The sequence below is a fragment of the Sinohyriopsis cumingii genome, chromosome 8 (genome assembly GCF_028554795.1).
Source record: "Sinohyriopsis cumingii isolate HCF-2022 chromosome 8, ASM2855479v2, whole genome shotgun sequence".
Classification (NCBI taxonomy): domain Eukaryota; kingdom Metazoa; phylum Mollusca; class Bivalvia; order Unionida; family Unionidae; genus Sinohyriopsis; species Sinohyriopsis cumingii.
In genome coordinates this window covers 68,729,102-68,753,821 of record NC_142968.1, presented here as the reverse complement: position 1 = coordinate 68,753,821, position 24,720 = coordinate 68,729,102, and the positions used below count along the sequence as shown (strand labels likewise).

Here is a 24,720-nt window from a genome sequence, read left to right as displayed (position 1 = left end):
ACAAAAATATTGATTATATAGCATTGTGACCTGTTATGAGAGACCACTTGTCTTCTGAGACAGTAAATTTGTGGCACATGAGGCAGTCCTTGAAGATGGGTTCTACTGTAATAACTGTTACTGTCTTTAGGCTTGCACACAAAAAGTTCACATTAAATAATTAGTGAATTACAAAGTTAGCAAGTTTTCTCCACCATTACCTGCAAAGTTGATACCACAGGGCATGGGTATGATCTAGGTTATATATATTTAGCACCACAGATGCCACCTTTTGACCATTATTCATGCTGTCATTGTCATTGCATCACTATCATTGTCATCTTTGTCATAATTTATATTTATCATTATCTTACTCATTTATCATTGTCTTATTCATAATCATTATCTTCTTCATAATCATTGTTTGTCATCAGACTGTTATTTTCATGACCCTCATTACATTTCAAGAACTGTGTACCAGTAATACTAATAAAATATGTTAAGCATTGAAAAAGCTTTCAAGCTCATGCCACTGTGATGCGGATAGATATAGTATTAACTATTTCCATCAGTCATGTCAAATCACATCCTGCCAATATTTTGCTAGTATGTGACTTTTGAATAAATCATACCTGGTTTCAATACTTACATTATAAAGAGCTTGGCTCTATATGATTTCAACATTTCCCAGCAACATTTGACTTTGACAGAGTTATGGTTCCTGTTTGACTGCATTTTATTGGCCTGTCATATGGACACATTTCTAGCATCAACAAAATATACATTTATATTCATGTGTACAGTGTAATTTGTTAAAGTTTTATTTTTTAAACCATTTTTCAATTACTGTAGTAGATTTATAACTGAACAAGAAATGTCAATGCTTGAATTAAAATATTTCCTTTGGTAGAAAGAAAAACTTTCCAAATATTATGTTATTTTAATACATCTAACACAACATGGAATATATTATTATTATTATCTTTGTTGTTGTTCTTCTTGTTGTTGTAATATTTCATAATGATTCTCTGTAATTTTCATGTTGTGAAAGTTATTGTTAAAACTATCATTCTCAGATTATATTTTATTCAGATGTGTTTCATTGTAATTTACTTGTTAGTACTTAAACATTAGAACAGTTATTGTGGTTGTTATTGTTATAGTACATATCAGCAGTATCAGCAGCATTAATAGTAGTAATTTCTATGTTTTCTGTATTCTTAACAGTCCAGATGGGTATATGTTTCCTAAAACAATAGAAGTGATGGTGGAATGGTGTAAGAGATTTGAATCAGCTAATGTGTTGATGTCTGCTGTGGCAAAATTGAATATTAAATATTTAGATTATTTTTTAATTTAAAATATTTTAAGGTATTGTCATGTGTGTGTGTGTGTGTGTGTTGATTTTCAAAGGTTATGAGTGAATGCTGTCACAGATGCTATACTTTTTTATTTTTACTTTTACATTCAAGTGTGTGTGTGTGTGTGTGTGTTTGTCTGTGTTGATTTTCAAAGGTCATGAATGAATGCTGTCACAGATGCTATACTTTTTTATTTTTACTTTTACATTCAAGTGTATGTATGTGTGTGTGTGTGTGTGTTTGTCTATGTTGATTTTCAAAGGTTATGAATGAATGCTGTTGCAGATGCTATACTTTTGTAATTTTTACTTTTACATTCAAAGATCAGCAACATCAACCGCATTAGCTGGTTTAGATCTGATGCTAAAATCATATTGTCCAAAAAAATTAGTTAGGCTATGTGAGTTATGGGTTTTTCCTTGGGTATGTCATGTGACACAGGTACAAATTAAGGCCATTTCACATTTTCCTTGTCTCACAGGAAGTCTTGTGCTCTTGTTTGTAAGTCTTCGTTTACTGTCTAATGGCAGAATAAAAATAAAAATTTGCTTTGAGTAGCATGACAGTTTTGAAGTTGGGGTGTTTGAATTATGCCCCTTTGTCCATCATTGTAATGAGGAGAATTAGATAGGGATCCTTCCAGAATGGACATAAAAGGTTTAAAAGAATATCACATTAATGTGTTTAACATGAAATTTCAAACATGATTGGATCATTCTTTATTCACTTCAGTTCAATGGAGGGCTGATCTTTTTCTTCAGTTTTTACCCACTCCTTTTTATAACTTAGCACGTGGAATGCTAGGGACAGTCTGGATTGAAAGAATATATAAGGATGGAGGGATACACCTAGTGTCTAGATGGATTATTTCAAGATTAAGGGATACACCTGATGTCTACCTGAATTGTATTAGTCCTAGTTATTCAGTTTTTTTAAATATATGGAATGTGTATTGTGCAGCAGTAATAAGCAAAGACCAATTCTGAAATTAAATCAGTGGTTCATTCAGGTAATCAATCAATCAATTATTTAACCAATCATCCAGCTAAGCAATCAGTCAACCAGCTAATCAATCAATCAATTAATCAACCAGCTCATCAATCAATTATTCAATCAACCATCTAATCAATCAATCAATTAGTCAATCAACCAGCTCACCAATCAATCAACCAGCTAATCAATTAATCAACATCTGGTCAACCAATCAACCAGCTAATCAATCAGTCAATTAATCAATAAATCAACCAGCTAATCAATCAATCAACCAGCCAGTCAATTAATGGGGTTATTATTTAGATTGATATAATGATACTCCATGAGGGATAATTAATATTAAGTGTGTTAATAGTTCCATGTTTACTCACTTATAAGTCAAGACCAATAGCAGACTTTACAAACTCAGCCGTCTCTGAAGTCTCAATAGAGCATCAACATATTGGCATGGAAATAATCGGCTGAAGTAGGCACAAGAGATACGAAAGATAGTTACCTATTGACATACATGCATTGCCATTAAATTATATCAGAACAAAAGCATATCACTGATAGATTTGGTGACAGAACTTTAATTTTAATTAAGAGACCTCTCTTGTACATATATTCTTACACAAATAATTTAATTTTAGAAAACTATGTATCATAGATGTAATTTGACAGCATGTACAAACCTTTGGACAGATGAAATATAGGAAGGTAGCTTGTCAGCATTAAAAGGGTTACTAACATTCATCTATATATTTTATTGCTTCAAATTTTGTTATTTACCTTGAAAAAAAACCTGGTTAAATGTCATTTGCTGATCATGTTTATATATCTACTTCTTGACTACCTCATTTTCATAAAAAATATTTTCAGATATGTACATCATTTGGTTAGATCTTATGGTCATAACATATGCCCATTATTTGTATCATTGTCACATGATATTCATGAGGAGACTTGCACTTTCTTCTTAAACAGAATAGGTCACTATGGTGGCACAATGGAATCTGAGAGAATATTTGTTATATACGGAGGTTTTTTCACCTTTTTTTGTTGTTGTTGATATTAATACTATTTTGCAGAATCTAAGCAACAAAAATATGCACAGCTTTGACTTGCAATTTTGCAGTATGGAGGGTAGCACAGTGAAGTGTTTAATACTCAGCTTACTTGCTTTGGTTATTTTCTTCTTTTTTTTAATGCATGCTCAAGGGGGATTACCAGAGCACTTTAAAGTGTGGCAAAAGTAAACCACCAGATATAATTGTCTGATAGTACTTTGAGACTGGATATTTCGATTTAGTTAGGTGTTACATTTTTATTTGCTCTTGTTTGGTGTAATTTTGTAAAGGAGAAGTCTTTAACAGATTTTGTTTAATATACCAGTAGTATTTTCAGGTTGTACAGTGAGACAAGAAAAAAAAATGCTTTATTGCTATTTAATATTACTGGCAAACATTGAAACATATATAATCAGATTATTACTGTTTGTTTATTTGCTATTGTGGGTTAGGTATGTTAAATGCTGATCATGGGCACCCACACATAGAAGCTGGGGGTACCCCCCCCCACACCGGATTTCACCTCTAAAGAACATTTTAGCCCAAATCCATAAAACTTAATCGCTGACCACTACATGTTTGACAGTGTAAAGATTAGCATAACATGCCTTTCAAATTAAATTGACTGTTCCATTGGCCTAATGGTTAGAGCATCTGCCTAAGATGTGGGAGGTTGCAGGTTTGAAGCCCATCCATTAAGTCATACCAAAGACTTGTTAAAAAAAATGGCACTCACAGCTGCCTCGCTAGGTGCTCAGCATTAAGAGGTTAGTGTTAGGACTGGTCATCCTGGTGTCAGGATAATGTAACTGGGTGGGACATGATGCTACATGTCTGCGGCATGATGCCCCAGTGCTAGACATCACTCTAAACTGCCACACTGCAGATGTTATAGCGATATAACTGAAAAATTGTTAAAGCTACGTTAAAAATCCAAATCACACACACACACAAATCAAATTATTCTGTGTTACATCAGTCAGACAAATTTAGCTGGAGATCCTTTTTCCACTGGAATAATGAATAGATGACGTATATTTCCAATACACAAATCAAAGAAAAGATACACCATATATACTCAACTTGTATCTCATCTAAATTCAAATAGTCTTTTTAGCAATGTACAATCTGCATATCGCTCTTGCCACAGTACTGAAACTACTCTTCTAAAAGTAGTTAATGACATTCTCTCTGCGTTGGGTAGCGGAAAGATTACAGTCCTCGCCCTCCTTGATTTGTCTGCAGCATTTGACACAATAGACCATGCTATATTACTTCACCATCTCCAGCATGTATTTGGCATTCATGATACAGCCTTACTGTGATTCAAGTCCTATTTGGTCAACAGGACACAAATTGTATCTGCAAATGGAATACACTCCAGCCCAGTTGATCTATGTTGTGGTGTTCCACAGGGGTCTGTTCTTGGACCTGTTTTCTTCATTCTGTACACTCAGTCGCTGTCAAGTGTCATAGATCATCATCCAGTGTCTCACCAATTGTACGCTGATGACACCCAAATATACAAATCTAGCCACCCAACTGAAGTTGATGCAACCATCCAAGGTGTAGAGAGGTGCATTTCTGATGTGAAATCATGGATGACATGTAACAAGCTACAGATGAATGATGATAAACCTGAGGCCAGTCTGATCACAATACAAAGACTTTCTCATTCACATCCTTTGCCTCAAACAATAAATGTCAGCAGCACCAACATTAAATTCATACAATTAGTTTGAAACCTAGGTGTTACTCTGGACAGTACTCTCCTATTGCACCAACATGTCATGAACATATGCAAGGCTGCATATCTTGAGCTGAGACGCATTAGCTCAATTCACAAATATCTTTCAGTTGATGCCACTGAAACACGTGTTCTCAATACTTTCAAGACTGGACTATTGTAACTCAATTCTGTCTGATTCATCTCACAATCTGCTCCAGAAACTTCAAAAAGTTAAAAACACAGCTGCTCAGATTGTACCACAATCAGAGCACACCTCCCCACTGCTCTGTACCCTACACTGGCTATTCATTTGATCCAGAATCAAACACAAAATTTGTTTTCTGTGCTACATTTCACTGTCGGACTCTAGTCCAACATACCTATCCAACCTCACCCATGTGTACACACCAGCAAGATACGTACACTCCTCTTCTGACAATCGTATACTCATTATTCCCACTATGAAAACAAAGTCATATGGACAGTGTTCTTTTGCATACCAGGACCCAACAACGTGAAATGAATTGCCCACCGAACTTAGGCACAAAGACATAGTGATCACATTCAAGAGGTCTCTCAAAACTCACTTATTTTGACTGCAAGAACAAACTTAAAGACCTAATAATGTTTCCTACCTTAAATATTCTCAGCATGTTTTTTTAAATGTTTTCTAATATCATTATATGTTTTTTATCTTAATAGGTGTTTTCTAATGTTGTAAAGCACTTAGAGCTTCTAAAGATTAGGCGCTATACAAAGTTCTCATTATTATTATTATTATTATTATACTCACTTTTAAGATGAGTCCCACTGCAAACTGCACAGACCCAGATTTGCAGTTGCATATTGGGCTGCCAGATCTGGTTGAATGCAATTTGTTAGGAATTTTCAGTAGAACAAACAGCATAGGTTCTGATCTGCAGGCTCACTATGCTGTGACCAATCTTGCCCTTTGACGTTTGCAGTTTGACTGGATTTATAAGCAGGTGTATAGGGTATTACATGAAATTTAAAAGAAACATTTTTCAGTCTTTCAGTATATGAAACTGGTAAAATCGGAGGAGGTCAGATAAAGTCAATTAGACTATATTCTAGTAGCAAGACTCTTGTATGGTTAGCATCGTTGACAGTGCCACTGTTAGACTTGATCTAATACTGCATACTTACCAGATTCAGATCACAAAAAGCCTCAGCCAGTCCCCAGAAAGTTACTTCTGAACTTTTATTTTATTTTTAATTTATGGGGGGTGGGTGGAGGGATTGATGATCTCTTTTAGATACAAGAATAAAAGGGAATAAATTAAATCACTTGAGTAAAAAGGTCTATAGGGCACAGCCTTCACTCATTCTAACATATTTCATTATACATGTAATATGATTCTGACTAAGACATGATCATGCTGTTGTCCCCATTACAAAAATGAAGAAGAAAATAAAATATCAGTAAACTCTTGAGTTTAAAGTATTCCATTCCAGTTTGGCATCAAGTCATGTCTCATAAACCCCAGTGCCATATTCAGAGATTGTCAGGAACAGTATTTGCTATACAGATATAGGACACTAAAAACTACCATGAGCACAAAACCTGTGATATTTAGTGCAGTATGTACCATTTGGTGATGATAATTTGTTATCAGTCATTGCAGAGGATCCAACCCAGGTTGCTGGTATTCAGAATTAAGACCTATCCAGTACATAAAATCAAATTGTAGGCTGCTCAGTCATTAATTGACTTCAATTCCAATGAAACTAAATTAATGACCACAGCCACAAAATCTCAGAAAGAATCATCACTCAATTTTTAATGACACTTGGGTCTAACACTGGGTGAAACCCTTTCCTGACATGTACTGGAAATACAGTTTGGCCACACTATAATATTGTGGTTGTTTTTTTTTAAAACCCAACCATATTATCGTGTTGTAGACCAAACTGTTTTATAATAAACCAAGTCAGTTAGCTGAAGAAAATGATACATGTACCAAGCAAATGGCTGGGAAAGGGGGGAGGTGTAATAAAGCGGGCACAAAAATCCATTTTTTGATTAAATGAAGATGAAGTTGCCTGAAATACACTTTTATATTGACAACTTACATTTGTGTCATACAATCCATAATCCATTCAATAATGTACATGTATATGAAAAATCCATGAATCTGAGTATAGGTCACATGTTACAAAATTCATGTGTCAGTCATATTCCATTAGAAAACACAAATAACATGTATATAAAGAAAATGGTAGTCCTTTGCTTGATCTATATCTGATTGACACTAAGCAATTCACTATGATATTGTTGCCAGTATCATGTATCAACAGTTGTTTATATGCTACATGAACATGTACTTAAACTGACCTGGTTTTATATCATCTTGCAGAAGCTACCAAGAAGATGATGCTGTTCACAGGGAAATGAAAACATTTGAGCAAATTAAAAAGTTTAACAAGCATCTTTGCAAGACAACCCATCTTTCAGTTAACTTTACAGCCTGATATCTTTGTTTGCAACAGATTGGATTTACCATTGGTAGTAATCATTATAAAGCTTAAGCTTTTTACCTGCAAAAGGCAAACTTTCATGGCACAATAAACAAGTCACTTTGGAAATGCAGCAATCCATCAGATTTCATTGCTTTATTTAATTTTGGTACTGACTTCATTTGGTGAAAGGTTCTTTGTTTTTATTGAAGATTGTAGTCAGCTTTCTTTGATGACAGGTGCTGCAGCATGTGTTATTGAACTCACCACTAAAGGACAGCTTTGGAGGACCAAACAAGTGCCTGTCTCTTTAAGCTCTGAGCATGGGAAAGAACTAATCATCATATGATCTCCCATTTCCCCATTACAACACATGTATATAATTTTTCACAAACTTTCATGACCGCTATGGTGGCCTGGTGGTTAGAGCAATTGCCTCGGATGTAGGAGGTTGTGGGTTCAAACCCTGGCTGATTCATACCAAAGGCTTCAAATGATAATAACAGCTGCCTCACTTGGTGCTCAGCATTAAGAGGTGGGACATGATGCTGCATGTCTGCAGCATGATGCCCCAGTGCTAGACATCACTATAAACTGCCACACTACAGACATCATAGCGATATGACTGAAAAAGTGTTAAATTATGTTAAATATCCAAATCACACACACAAACTTTTGTGTTATATGTACAGTAGTTGAGTACATGATATGATCGACAGTTATTTACCCCAATTTTTGCATTATGATGAGAGAGAGCTAAAGTAGGTGACTAACTAATATCTTATTTTTGTCATGCATCTGTATTAATATGACTCCAGGTTAATTCAGTTATAATCTTTCATCATTGTTTTTTTTCTAACAGAAAACAACAACTGGAAGAGGAATCCCGAAAACACGAAACACAGATGAGGTACCTCATATAGATCAAATATTTATTTTTTGAGGAGTGTAAATTAAAGTTAAATAGTATATAAATCCTGTGTAAATATTACATTTCTGCAAAAGTGTTCATGTGTGTTGTCACAGCAAGGAAAGATTTTGTCAGTTCAGGCAAGCCCAAGGCTGATGATGACTATGTATGTTGTCACACCAAAAAAATATATTATCAACTGAGCCAAGCCTAAGGTTGTTGATATTTTTCAAGAATGGCATATTACTTTGTTTTAAGTAAGGTGTGTCAGCAATCACTCACTTGACTATGACACACTGCTGGGTTTTTAAGAACTAAACTAAATCATGCATTCATTTATTTAAAGTCTGTAAATTTTTTGCATTGTTACTGGTTCCTAGTGATCCAAATGTATTGTTACTGGTCACTAGGGATTCAAATACATTATTATTGGTTGCTAGGGATCCAGATGAATTGTTACTGCTTGCTAGCAATCCAAATGCATTGTTACTAGTTCCTAGGGATCCAAATGCATTGTTACTGGTTACTAGGGATCCAAATGCTTTGTTACTGGTTACTGGGGTACAAATGCATTGTTACTGGTTTCTAGGGATCCAAATGCAATATTACTGGTTACTAGGTATCCAAATGCATTGTTACTGGTTACTGGGGTGCAAATACATTGTTACTGGTTTCATGGGATCCAGATGCAATATTACTGGTTACTAGGGATCCAAATGCATTCTTACTGGTTGCTAGGGATGCAAATGCATTACTACTGGTTGCTAGGGATCCAAATGCATTGTTACTTGTTACTAGGGATCCAAATGCATTCTTACTGGTTGCTAGGGATCCAAATGCATTCTTATTGGTTACTAGGGATCCAAATGCATTGTTACTGGTTACTAGGGATCCCAATGCATTGTTACTGGTTGCTAGGGATCCCAATGCATTGTTACTGGTTACCAGGGATCCAAATGTGCTATTACTGGTTGCTACTGATACAAATGCATCATTGCTGGTTGCTACAGATACAAATGCATTATTACTGGTTACTATGGATCCAAATGCATAGTTACTGCTTATTAGGGATCCAAATGCATTGTTACTGGTTATGACGGATTCAAATGCATTGTTACTGGTTACTAGGGATTCTGAGTATCCTGTAAGTTTATTGGCTTTTTGTTTCCTAATGATGTTATTACATTAACAACCCTAGGTATTATGTCACTGATTGTGCATTAATGTTGCCTAATGATGATATTACATGCACATCTCAAGGTGTTATACCACAGCTTGTGGCTCTATGTTGCCAAATTTTATCAGCTTGGGTTTGTGTAGTACACTTTGTGACAAGTTTTTATGAATATTAGCAATGCAGTAATGCCACACCAATTGATCATCAGAGGTTCAGAAAGTAATTTATTATCCCAAATTTTGACCTTTAAATTTCAGCAATTTAAACTGATTTTTGTATGCCACTTTTTTCTTAGGCATAACACAGTGGTTATGATGGAAATGCAAGATACAATAAATGAGCTGCAGAGAGAGTTGTCTACCCTTGGCAAATCAGCACGGCGACCCCCATCAGACATGGCTTCCACACCTGGCACTGGGCAGGTGGGTGTTCTTATGAACTAAAAAATTAACAATGTTGAAATTTTTTTTTTTAAATCAAGCAAATGTTATATTGTTTGTATATACCCTTTTTCATATTTATCTTTATCTGTTATTATCATTACCATCAATATCATCATCCTTTTCTTTTGTTTCCACCCTATCTATGAAGTGGATAAATAGTGTCACCCATCTATGTCCATCTGATCAAGTCCTTCATTGTCTTCATCTGCTCAGTTGTGAATTTTACATCCTATTTAGAACATTAGATTGAAACCAAACTCTTTAAAGGCTTATGTCAGATAATAATTTCACCATTTTTTGGTTGCTTCAAATTGATAAACATCTGGGTCACAGTCACATTTTGTATCAAATTGATAGGGCATCTGGGTCACAGTGACGTTTTGCATCAAATTGATAGGGGCATCTGGGTCACAGTGATATTTTGCATCAAATTGATAGGGCATCTGGGTCACAGTGACATTTTGCATCAAATTGATAGGGCATCTGGGTCACAGTGACATATTGCATCAAATTGATAGGGCATCTGGGTCATGGTGACATATTGCATCAAATTGATAGGGCATCTGGGTCACAGTGACATTTTGCTGATTCTCTTTTCTTCCTCTGCATTTTCTTCTTCTTCAGACTTGATATTGTTTTATCATCATGTTAAATTTCTACAATAACCTCATTTCTTACAGCCACAATCAGAATCTGGGGTGATGTTCACTCGCCTTGATTCAGACAGGAATGCCAAAATCATGAAGAAGGCTGTGATGGACCAGAAACTGGATGCAGATAAATACAAGGTACTAAGTGCTTTGAAACTAGAAATAAAATGAATTAAAGGTAATTAAAAAGCATAGGTGCCATGTTTTTCTCATGTACATTGATCTCTGATTATAACATGATTCATGTGAGTTATACAATTTGTGATTTAGTTTTATCTTGTTATGGGATCATGGCTTTGTAAAATGGTAGGTCACAATCATGGCTGAATCTAAACAGCTGTTACTACAAAAATATGGTATTTTGTGATTTGAAACCACATATTAATCATCCAGGAATTATATTGAATAGAAATTAGGTAATATATTGGTATTAATTATGAGGTTAATTTAGTAGACTCCATGACCTTACTAAGTGAGTTATATGAAGGGATATACAGTGAGTGATCCCACTATATGCTTACCTTTGTGTTTTACTTAACCTTCCAGCAAGGTTTATCTCAATTTTCAAAATTGGAGAATGTTTACAAAACAACAGGCTGCCATGGAGGCATTGAGCTTTTTTAAGGGGGATGCATGTTCCCCCCAAAAAATCTGAATATTAGAAAAATTTCAGATGTTTTGGGGTTTTTATCTCTCTAAAATATAACTTCTTGAAATGAAACAATTGGCAACAGATGGCAAAACAGGTGGGTAAGCTTGCTATCTACTGACTGTTAGGGAAAATCCTGCCTTTATTGTATATACAAATCAGTGTTAAGCTAATTGTTTATGTCAGGGAACCTCAGTAACTTTGAACCACTGAAAACCCAGATGTAATTCCTGTGCTAATACATGAATGAGTGAGCTTCTCCTATCCCATAAACACCTAAGTCTTCTCATGGGACCATAAGAAGTGTAAAATAAGCCATTAGAGGTGATACTTTAATTTATAAAATCCAGGTTTTCATGTTGTGGATATAGATACGCTGGGGACTCTTTCTGCTGTCATTGAAAGTCAGTATGCCGGCCTGCGAGTCAGACCTTGAAAACCCCTTCAACAATTAGAACTATTAACTCCATATATGGCTGTGATGCCCACACACACATTCATTCTTGTAGCTGGTAATGGCTATAATTGATGCATAATCATAAATAAGGATTAGTTATGATGAAGTGGTGATGATTTGGACATAGATAATTTCCTTCCATTTTGACACAGATATGGAAAGTTTATTAAAGTGTTTTGTAAGTAAAAGTGTACATAATGCTTGCTGTTGTTTTGGAAGCCATATTGACCATGTAATTTTATAAATGCACCCAACTGTATAAGGTCTTGATTCAGTTTACTTGATTATAAAGCATATTGCATTTCATCCTCTGTTGTATATGTTGTACACCCACCACAAGTCAGAGCACATGGTGCTATGATGATGTCCATCTGTCTCTTATCAATTTTATTTGAGCACAATAACAGTATCTACAGCTCCCAAGTATGGTGGATGGCTTGCAGTTAGGGTAAGGAAGAACCCTATAATTTGGGGGTCAAATGTCAAGGTCATTGTGACTGAAGGAAGAAAAATTATTATGGCACAATAATTTAAATTCTCCACCATCTACAATTACTGGGCTTTGTGGATGACTTGCACCTGTTGATTCAGGGGTCAAAAGATTTTCTATTTAAATCACTGGGACTACAAAAATAACAATGGCATTTATTCCACATCACATACTGGGATCAAACTTTATGTATGGCCTGCACTTCGGGTAAGGTGGAAACGTATAAGTTTAGGGATAAAAGATCAAAGGTTGAGGTCGCTAACTGAAAAAAGAAAATTTTTCTTTAGTATATGTTCCTTGCCAAACTTTGCAGGTGGCTTACATATAGGTTAACAAAAAAAAACAGTATACCGTATATACTCGCATATAAGCCTGTTCGGGTATAAGCCAACCCCTAAACTGAACAGGTATAAACACTAAAATGCATGATCCATGTATAAGACAACCCACAACCCTGTGACATCACGCGATAAGTTCTAAATGCATTAATTTAGGCAAATTTATCTTAAGAAAAGTTATTAAAAATAAATGGTATAAACTTGTTTGAAAAGTAATTTCATTTTCTGTTTTATTGTTTCTGCCTAATTTAGATTGGTGTATAACTTGGTCGAATGATGACAAGAATTGAGCATTAGCATGTTGCTGTAACACTACCTCCCTCTCCCTATTGGCTCAATTGTTGTTTGTTTATGCATTATTGCATTGGACATTTTATATCATTGCACCAGTAATTACATTTTTATTTTGCCTTAAAATTGTAAATACCTAATTTATTAAAATGTGATCCCATCATGACAACACAACAAACAACAATATGGTTTGATTCAATGCTCACAATTACGCAGCAGAACTTATTTACATATGGTGCCACCGCATGTACATTGTAGCTTTAAACTTGCACTGAATGAAGTACATTCCGCTGAAAGAAGTACATTCCTTTGAGTCGAATCATGGGCACCACGGCACTGAACTTTAATGATATCTCCAAAATACAGTGATGAAGTTTCAGAAAAAAATGCTTCGGAAATTATACTAATAAGCAGGATTAACTTTTAATTAGTCACGCTGGCTTTGTTCCTTGTTCATTTAAGAATAACCTTTAGCTATTGTGCAGTTCAGCCACAGCTGACCTGAATATGAAAATAGGGCATGTCCTGGGGGAAAGTAAGGGGTGTCACAGGGAAAAACAATGTGTCCTTTGCGAATTTCATGCATATTGGACACATAAGATCGGTCAATATTTAGTGAAAACATGGTTTTAAAAACGCCACGAAAAACCTCTTGATTTTAGGTCCCAATATCCTTGTTCTTTTATTCTGTCTCCCTACTTGGATTTTGAAAAGTTTACAGGGATGCCTTACACCCCATTTTACAAAACTGCGGTAATTGTGCTAATATTATGGAAGGAATGGCAATTACACATCAATGTACTGGTATTCTTGATGGTCACATTCACTCTTAGCACATGCCAGTTTCAGGGTTTTAATGATTAACTGGCCTGTATTGCTGTCGGAAAACAAAAGGCAAATCAGGCCAACTATCAAAAACGAGATGCTGATACATTCAAGCTTTCCGTTGTGTAGAAAGTTAGGATGTTGTTCAGCCAAAACACAAAACTAAAGTAGATTGATGATCATTAGTTGATTATAATGAGAATTTTAGTCTTTATTATTACCACTCTACATGAACATGTAAGTTATGATAGTGCCTTTCACAATTAAACATGCATTTGTTTGCATAAATATTACCTCAGTTTGTAGGATAGCTTAATTGAAAATGAGTAACTTGTGAGCAAGTGATTCAGTGTAAATGAAACAGTTATTATGGACTAGCTGAAATGTTATCTGGAAGAATGCAATTTGGTCAAAACAGTGAATAAAGCAAAATCTGCATCTAATTTGTTGATGGGAACAAATAAGGATTTAAGTGATGCTATCCACACTTTGCACTGTGTATGTACTGTACATTATAGTTCAGCCTGGTCACCAGGGTAATCCTAACAGGCCCATGAGTTATGAAGTCTGTATTTACCTTTATTTAACTTCATGTTGGAAAAATCAGAAAATATGCAAATGCAAAATAATAATATAATCAATCATAGTGTAATATGACAGTTTAATTAGTACTGATACACCATAAATGTTTTTAATTTACATGCATATGTCTTAGGACACAGAAAACAAATTATTTTTTTCATGTTCCAAGTTTTACAGCCATTACAGTAGTCAACAATAAGACTTAAAAACTGTCAAGTTTAGACATTGGCCCATGGATAAGCTGTCCCTCCCCCTTCTTCCAGGGCTTAATTTTTTCCTAAATTATTCGGCTTATACACAAGTATAAACGGTAATTTGGGGTCTAAATGTACAAGGTGAAGGTCAGTCTAGGAGAAGAAAAAAAAGTTTTTTGCACAGTTAACAGTTCAAGGTCACATACCTTGATCAAAGGTGAATGATATTGAATCCTGTTGGTCAGTAATCTCCTGAGTCAGCTATATCCTACTTGTGCCTACGTAGAGGGCAATTAAACATTTGGCAGGTGTCTAGGATTATATTATTAAACATGGGGCAGGTGTCTAGGATTATATTATTAAATATGGGGCAGATGTCTAGAATTATATTATTAAACATGGGGCAAGTATATAGGATTATATTATTAAACGTGGGGCAGGTGTCTAGGATTATATTACTAAATATGGGGCAAGTATATAGGATTATATTATTAAACATGGGACAGGTGTCTAGGATTATATTTTTAAATATGGGGCAAGTATATAGGATTATATTATTAAACATGAGGCAGGTGTCTAGAATTATATTATTAAACATGGGACAGGTGTCTAGAATTATATTATTAAATATGGGGCAAGTATATAGGATTATATTATTAAACATGGGGCAGGTATATAGGATTCTATTTTTAAACATGGGTCATGTGTCTAGGATTATATTGTTAAACATGAGGCAGGTGTCTAGAATTATATTATTAAACATGGGGCAGGTGTATAGGATTATACAGTTTTATGATATCAAGGCTAGATGTGGGTCTGTGATATGGGCATTGCAGTGAAAACTTTAAACGAACTATTATGGTCTATGCATTATGTATCTTTGTATGAACGGAATTCTTGTCTCCAAATCCGTGTCCAGAGGTGACTTCTAGTTACATGTAACCAATTTTATAATAGGTTCAAATTGGCCATGTTTGAAGCTTTTCTTCTGAATGGTGTGCCTTTTTTATCATCTTTGCTCATATTTTGCTTTATTTAGAGATTTTATTCTGTACACCCATTTTCATTTTCGGTACTTGCTTTTCAGGAGGTAATTAACCAGATGGATGAATACGTGAGTCTTCCAGCAAAGAGACTGGCCCATCTGGTCCGGAAATATGTCCACCACTGCCGTATGAAGGATATTGAAGGTAGGGGAAAATAATCTGTATATCAGTCAACTGCTAGAGGGGAAAGGACCTGTACCTCATCTGTTTTAAATATAAAGTATAAAATAGACCCAGTCTTATGTAAGAATTGTCCCTGTGTTGGCAGTGTATTCTGAAATTAAGCTAAGGGCACTTTCTGACAACATTGTGAATCAAAGAGCTTTCTAAAATATCTGAATGCATTTAACTGATCATCCATTTAGTCCATCAGATTGGATTTTTTTTTTTCTCCCCTTTTTTTATTGTTTGTTGTGTCCAGATCCACATCCACAAAAGTATTGCCAGTCACATCACAAATCATGATGCTCTTTATTCATTTTGTTTTTTGAAACAATAACTTTTAAAAAGTATTATTTCCAAATCGCTTCTTTATTCAGTGCACTAACTGACTTGTAATAACAGAGACTAGATAAAATTTCAACAAAAATCTGCTTCATTTTGGCCATTTTTTGTACTGTATTCAAATGTGTACATTAATTCTCAAATATCTTTAGATTTTAGACTTGTACAAATAATGAAAAATGTTCCTGTATAAAACAGATGAAACAAATCTGATATGCCTTTTTATAACACACCAGAAAATCTGGGTCTGTGTTGTTTGTTTGTTACTCCTAACAAACTGCATAGACCCAGATCTGTCAGCACATTGTGCAACAGTAGATCTGGGTTTATAAAGTTTGCAGTAGTCTACCATTGTCTTTTGTACACCTGCATGCAACATGCACCCACAATCTCAATTTCATATAACCAGATTATTATTAAAAAAGCATCATTTCTCCAGACATTTAGCCATTTTACACTCACCAGCTTGCTTTTCATAAATGAAATAAATCTCTTACTGTCTTTTCAGAGAATGTAAAGAAAAGTAAAAGTTTGAATGAAAATGTTTTTGAAATCCTTGACAAGATGGAAGCCCTCCAAAATCAGGTAATTTGTACACAACATTTCATATGAAACATAATCAGTGCTTAGATGTGAGACATTAGTTCATCAATGCTTAGATGTGAGACATTAGTTCATCAACAGAATAATGTTCATCAATGCTTAGATTTGAGACATTAGTTCATCAATGCTTAGATGTGAGACATTAGTTCATCATTGCTTAGATTTGAGACATTAGTTCATCAATGCTTAGATGTGAGACATTAGTTCATCAATGCTTAGATGTGAGACATTAGTTCATCAACAGAATAATGTTCATCAATGCTTAGATGTGAGACATTAGTTCATCAATGCTTAGATGTGAGACATTAGTTCATCAATGCTTAGATGTGAGACATTAGTTCATCAATGCTTAGATGTGAGACATTAGTTCATCAGTGCTTAGATGTGAGACATTAGTTCATCAACAGAATAATGTTCATCAGTGCTTAGATTTGAGACCTTAGTTCATCAAGCATAAACCCCCGAGTAGCCAAGTAGTCTAAAGTACTCACTGTTACGGATAACTGCCATCTCATCTCTGTCTGCATGGATTTGAGTCTCAGGTACAGGCAATGTGGGTGTGTAAGAAAGCTTGCCAGCAGCATCTCATGGGTCAGTGGTTCTTCCCTGGGTTTTCTTAGGTTTTTCCTCTACCATTTATACTGGCCGCCATGTATAGCCTATCTTGTGTTGAAAAATGGCGTTAAACCCTACAACAACAACAACAACAGCAGCAACAACAAGAAGGCTTAGATTTGAGATATTCGTTCATAAGTGCCATTTCAGGAAATGAAACATAATACAAGGGTTAGATCTGAGACATTAGTTAATGATTTTCATCAAAGGACATGAAATATAATGCAAACTTAGATTTGAGACATTAGTTCATCAATGCTTAGATTTGAGACATTAGTTCATCAGTGCTTAGATTTGAGACATTAGCTTATCAAGCATAAACAACATAATACAAGGTTTAGAGGGGACCCGAGTAGCCAAGTAGTCTAAAGCACTCACTGTTACGGATCACTGCCATCTCATCTCTGTCTGCATGGATTTGAGTCTCAGGTATGGCCAATGTGGGTGTGTAAGAAAGCTTGCCAGTAGCTTCTCATGGGTCAGTGGTTCTTCCCTGGGTTTTCTTAGGTTTTTCCTCCACCATTTATACTGGCCGCCATATATAACCTATTGTGTGCTGAAAAATGGTGCTAAACCCTACAACAACAACAACAACAACAAGGCTTAGAGTTGAGACATTCGTTCATAAGTGCCATTAAAGCAGATAAAACATGATACAAGCTATAGATTTGAGACCTTAGTAATGGAAAGCCAATAAAGCACATAAAACAATACAGGCTTAGATCTGAGACATTAGTTTATTAATGTCATTTAAGCAAATGAAACATAATACAAGGTTTAGATCTGAGATATTAGTTCATGATTTCCATCAAAGGACATGAAATATAATGCAAGCTTGGATTTGAGACATTAGTTCATGATTTCCATCAAAGGACATGAAATATAATGCAAGCTTGGATTTGAGACATTAGTTCATGATTTCCATCAAAGGACATGAAATATAATGCAAGCTTGGATTTGAGACATTAGTTCATGATTTCCATCAAAGGACATGAAATATAATGCAAGCTTAGATTTGAGACATTAGTTCACCAGTGCCACTTAAGTATAAGATGAATACTGTGTATAATAAATTTGTAAGGAGTAGGGATATGACAAGAAAAGTAGCATCCTAAATTGTTTCTGACTTTTTATGGACATTCTAAAGTCCAAAACAGGAAGAAAGAAATGGTATACATTTTCACACACTAAACCTCCAGGGCTTATGCATTTTCACACACTAAACCTCCAGGGCTTATACATTTTCACACACTAAACCTCCAGGGCTTATGCATTTTCACACACTAAACCTCCAGGGCTTATACATTTTCACACACTAAACCTCCAGGGCTTATACATTTTCACACACTAAAACTCCAGGGCTTATACATTTTCACACACTAAACCTCCAGGGCTTATACATTTTCACACACTAAACCTCCAGGGCTTATACATTTTCACACACTAAACCTCCAGCGCTTATGCATTTTCACACACTAAACCTCCAGGGCTTATGCATTTTCACACACTAAACCTCCAGGGCTTATACATTTTCACACACTAAACCTCCAGGGCTTATACATTTTCACACACTAAACCTCCAGGGCTTATACATTTTCACACACTAAAACTCCAGGGCTTATACATTTTCACACACTAAACCTCCAGGGCTTATGCATTTTCACACACTAAACCTCCAGGGCTTATACATTTTCACACACTAAACCTCCAGGGCTTATACATTTTCACACACTAAAACTCCAGGGCTTATACATTTTCACACACTAAACCTCCAGGGCTTATACATTTTCACACACTAAACCTCCAGGGCTTATACATTTTCACACACTAAACCTCCAGGGCTTATGCATTTTCACACACTAAACCTCCAGGGCTTATGCATTTTCACACACTAAACCTCCAGGGCTTATACATTTTCACACACTAAACCTCCAGGGCTTATACATTTTCACACACTAAAACTCCAGGGCTTATACAGTTTCACACACTAAACCTCCAGACTTTTTCAGTTTAGTGTACATTTACCAAGAAGAGGGAAAATGCACTTTTGTTTTCTTTTGTAGCATGGATCAGAATCTGTTGTGGAGAGTTTGACTTTACAACTATAAATTTTATTTTTATTCTAATGGTGGTACCCACCCAACCAAAAAAATAAGTGGTAATCCCCACTCCAGATAGATTTAAATGAAATAGCCCTTAGATTTTCACATGCTCCAATAGAGTTTATTACTCTTGCTTAGACAGTAAAGAAGAAATTTTTATTTAGCTCACCAAATAACATGACAGTATGATCTTATGGTATAATCCATTGTACATAGCATCTTTTATTGTCTGTTCACAAATGGTAGTTACAACAACTTCTGTGAAATACATTCTAACATAATTTGACAAATTTTGAAAGAAAGCATCTTCATATGAACTTTAAAACAAATTTTACATGATACCAATCTCCATCAAATATGGCCACAATTACTAAACATAGACAAAGCTCTAAATGTTCAAAAATCATTCAACTAAATTTGACCAAAAGCATCCTGGCATGAAGGTCTTTCAGTTTTTTTTTTCTCCAGTGTTGCCATCAAGTATGGACACAGTTACTAGAAATAGACAAACCTTTAATTGACTTCTCAAAACCTGGCCTCCTGAACTTGACCAATGATGACAGAAAACGTCCTGACATAGATAGCTTTTCATTGTTTAATAAAGGATGCTGAACCACCATTGGATTGGCTGCCATTACTAGAAAAAGGAAAACCTAAAAATGACTTCTTCTCAAACACCTCTCAACAGAATTTAACCAAATTTAACAGAAAGCATCTTGGCATACAGGGCTTTCAGATTTATGCAAATGATGCCATTATTAAAAATGAAAAATCCTCTGACTTCTTTAAACTGTAAAATCAGGACCAAAAACACATACATGAAGAATACAAATGTAAAAAGTAATAAGTACACATAGGCCATAAAATATTTCTCTTAGCAAAATAAGCATGTGTGCTATTAAAATTAAACAAATTTCAAGACTTTATATTTACTTATTGGGTGATGAATCTGATCCTAATTGAGTGATCAGCATGGTTATTTATTTACATATGGTAATGCTTAAGTAAAATATAGAAACACATTTTTCTGATAGCAGTGGTCTTGTTGCAGGCATCCAAGTACTTTACTTTGTCTGAGCTTAACTCAGTTTTTCTGACACAATTGTACGTAAAGTAAAAACTCTTACCTGACCTACGACACAACTGAAAGTATTGGTAAATTTGACCATTTCTAAAGAAAAAATTTCACTAACAAGGGCAGATTTTGAAATTTAATTTGAACAAACATCTTGTTTACCACTTATAATCATAACAAAAATGAGAAAGGCAAAACATGACAGTAGTCAGGTAGGCAAAAAGTCTACCCTCAATCACAGACAAAGGTAAAGCACACAGTATAAATTAAATACACATAACATTGTGTGTGTGTGTGTGTGTTAATCTATCTAGACTATAAGCTCATGTAAAAAATAGTGGATACAACCTCCACCAATTTTAAAATAACGCCATAAACTCTTCACATTATCCTGATTGTACAGTATATAATTCTGTACTCTTACAGAGGGCCAAAAAATGGGCAGACAAGATGGATGAAATGGGGATAGAGAGACTGAGGTTGGCTAACCTGCTGATGGAGACATTGGACAATATAGAGCAGGAATCTGGCATCTTCCTTATCAAGCCTATGTACTCCTACAGGGGAAGGTAAATACAGTACCAATCTTACAATGCTTTTATTCCTGGGTGCCATAAACGTTATTGACATTATAAATGAGAGAATGTAATTCCGATGGATGTTTCTTATTAATACACAGCCTAAGTGGTTACCATGGATACAGAGGTTATGAGTTCGAACTTAGGCTGAGTCATACCAGAGACTCATGAAAATGGCATTAACAGCTGCCTCAATAGACATTCAGAATTAAGATGCTAGTGTTAGACTTGTCATCCTGGTGTCAGGATAATGCGACTGCATGGGGCATGATGCTACATGTCTGCGGCATAATCCCGAGTGCCAGACATCACTTCAAACTGCCACACTGCAGACATCGTAGCCATATGACTGAAATTTTTTTGATAGAAGGGAATATACTGAGGGAATGTATAGTCATGAACCGCTGAATTATATAATGTATTGATAAAATGGGTACAACATTATAATGAGGGACTATAATCATTGACCACTTTATTATATAATATATTGATCAAAGGGATAACATTATATTGAGGGAATATATAGTTATGGACTACTGTATTATATAATATATTGATGAAAGGTACAAACATATGGACGGGTTTTATAGTCATGGACCACTGTAGTGTATGATTTATTGAGAAAAGGGACAACATTATAATGAGGGAATTTATGGTTATGGATCACTGTATTATATAATGTAGTATTGATAAAAGAGACAAAATTATATTGAGGAGATTTATAATTAGGTACCACTATATTGTAGAATATAGCTTTAATACAAGTTGTTAGTATTTCTAACTCTGGTTCATATCCATAATCATATGTAAGAGATGGTGTGCATCCCTTAGAGGAAAATAGAAAGAATAAAAAGGAAAGAAAGAATTAGTGCAAAGTTATAAGAATGGTGCAAGCTGTGTGATTCTATACCTGAAACACACAGTTTCAAATAAGAATGGTTAAAAACTTGAGTTTGAGATTTGTGTTGAATTGTTTTAATAATGAAACAACTTGTGGAAGATTTTCCACCAGATTAATTTTCTTCAAATCAGACACATTATTGTATTGTAATTGTATTGGGTACTTGTACATTAATTTGTTGTAACAGAAGAATATTCATGGAATTTTAACTACCACGCATTAAAATAAGTGACTGTTGCCAAGACTTTAAAACCAAGGGGTACTTCTTCATTGCGTTAGGCAGATTTTTAGGGGAAGTCATGCAATTTTAGGCAACTACTTACCCAGTTTACCTCATAGTGTGACCCATGAGATTTAATTATCTTCAGTATACGAGTTTAATTGTCAGTGCTCTTTTTAAGCAGTACATCAACACATTCAAGTCCTAATAAAGAGGCTTAAAGCCACTGTTCATGGGTACAAGTGTGACTAATAATAGCATTGTATTGGAAAAAAAGAAGTATGAATTAATCACCATATTTGTTCTAAAAAAATTTCTTCTGATTTCCTCAGGGAACCCAAACCTTTATATGCAGGAAAACTGAGTCGGCCATACCGTCCCCACAGAGTTATCTCCCCTAGCAGAGATAGTGCAAGTGCTTATGCTCCTGCCCCCACTCCAGCCTCCAATATACGACCAGTGCTTAAACACATGCAGCAGGTGAACAAGAAAATTTTTAATCTTTTGAAATACAATACTATTAAATTTGTGGACAGGAAATCCATAACTCACTTGTATTTTTCTCTCTCTCTCATTCCTGAATGTAATAAAAGAAATGGTTTTCAGTAATACTGATGAGACTAACATCATTCATCTACTCACTTGTATTTTTCTCTCTCATTCCTGAATGTAATAAAAGAAATGGTTTTCAGTAATACTGATGAGACTAACATCATTCATCTACTCACTTGTATTTTTCTCTCTCTCTCTTTCCTGAATGTAATAAAAGAAATGGTTTTCAGTAATACTGATGAGACTAACATCATTCATCTAAATGGGAAAGCTGTATATTGACAGATTAGAATGGAATTTTAAATGGGAAAGCTGCATATTGACAGATTAGAATGGGACTTTAAATGGGAAAACTGTATTTTGACAGATTAGAATGGGATTTTCAATGGGAAAGCTGTATATTGACAGAATACAATGGGATTTTAAATGGGGAAAACTATATTGACAGATTAGAATGGGACTTTAAATGGGAAAGCTGTATATTGACAGATTAGAATGGGATTTTAACTGAGAAAGTTGTGTATTGACACCTTAAAATGGGATTTTAACTGAGAAAGTTGTATATTGACAGATTAGAATGGGATTTTAAATGTGAAAGCTGTATATTGACAGATTAGAATGGGACTTTAAATGGGAAAGCTGTATATTGACATTAGAATGGGATTTTAAATGGGAAAACTGTATATTGACAGATTATAATGGGATTTTAAATGGGAAAGCTGTATATTGACAGAATATAATGGGATTTTAAATGGGAAATATTAGCTAGTCAGATTAAAATGGGAAAACTATATTCTAACCTGACAGAATGGACTTTTAAGTGTGAAAGACTGTATATCAGAATATGAGGTGTGTGTAAAACTAAATGTTATGTCAGGTTGGTAATCTACTAAAAGCAAGGTTTATTTTGATTCACTGATAGTACTAGATACAGGGCAAATGGAATTAAATTTAGCTTTTTAAATACTGGCATATAGTTTTCACATGGCTACTTATAAATTTGATAGGGCATCAAGAGTACAACTTCTGAGGGATTTACCATCTTACATGGAATATTTCAAATGGTTTTCAACATTTAATTAAACAGTATTAGACATTAAGGTTTACACGTCAGTTTCATGAATTCTATCTTTACTTTTAGTGACATATCATCTGTTTTACACCTGGAAAATATCTATTTCAGAATTAAACATCATACTGCACAGATACAGATTTCCCTTTTGAAATCTTAATATTTAGATATTTTTCCAAAAGATATATATTAAATTATGGTTTATTATGTTAAAATGGCAACTATTGAAGGTTTTAAAATAACAACTATTGACTGTTAAAATGGCAACTGCTGATAGTGTAAAAATGGTAACTATTGACAGTATTAAAACTGCAACTATTGACAGTATTAAAACTGCAACTATTGACAGTTTTAAAATGGCAATTATTGGCAGTGTTACAGTGGCAAATGTTCTAAACAACTTATGTCATAGGTGTTTTTCTTTCCAAATATCAAGTGCTGCCTTAAATGTTATTACTTTAATCATGCAAGCTGTACCAGTGTCCAAAACTTAGGGTCAGGAATATAGTTACTGATGATTGCCATAAAAAAAAAACTTGGGGTTAATGAAAAATTGCTCATAGAAAACATGGGATATCCAAAAGGACTTGACCTATATACTCTCTTATAAGTTCATTCCATCTGCATGAAACATAGACACTGATCTTATTTCACATACTGCACTGGCAGTTCATGGTCTATTTTGTTTTTACAGTTTGTAGTTGGACTTGACTTAAAAGCTAGTATATACAATAAGTTAAAGATGCTAGTGGAATGACCTTAATTGCATATCAGTAATCAAAAGTCTCTTGTCAAACACCCCAAGGCGAGATACAAAATATTTTACTGTGCAAGTAGAATTTCTCTCATTTGCTCAA

The 24,720-nt window shown here is 34.7% G+C and overlaps 1 protein-coding gene across 2 annotated transcripts in view; it reads left to right on the top strand.

Moving 5' to 3' along the window:
* Positions 1 to 24,720, top strand: part of LOC149793764 (uncharacterized) — a 228,587-nt gene that overhangs the window by 192,149 nt on the left and 11,718 nt on the right. For both annotated transcript variants that reach the window (XM_089967751.1, XM_089967750.1), the window contains 7 exons: positions 8,452 to 8,499; positions 9,972 to 10,098; positions 10,800 to 10,907; positions 15,683 to 15,785; positions 16,654 to 16,730; positions 20,967 to 21,109; positions 22,572 to 22,719. In XM_089967751.1, the coding sequence (XP_089823877.1) occupies positions 8,452 to 8,499; positions 9,972 to 10,098; positions 10,800 to 10,907; positions 15,683 to 15,785; positions 16,654 to 16,730; positions 20,967 to 21,109; positions 22,572 to 22,719 (754 nt within the window). The remainder of the gene's footprint in view (positions 1 to 8,451; positions 8,500 to 9,971; positions 10,099 to 10,799; positions 10,908 to 15,682; positions 15,786 to 16,653; positions 16,731 to 20,966; positions 21,110 to 22,571; positions 22,720 to 24,720) is intronic.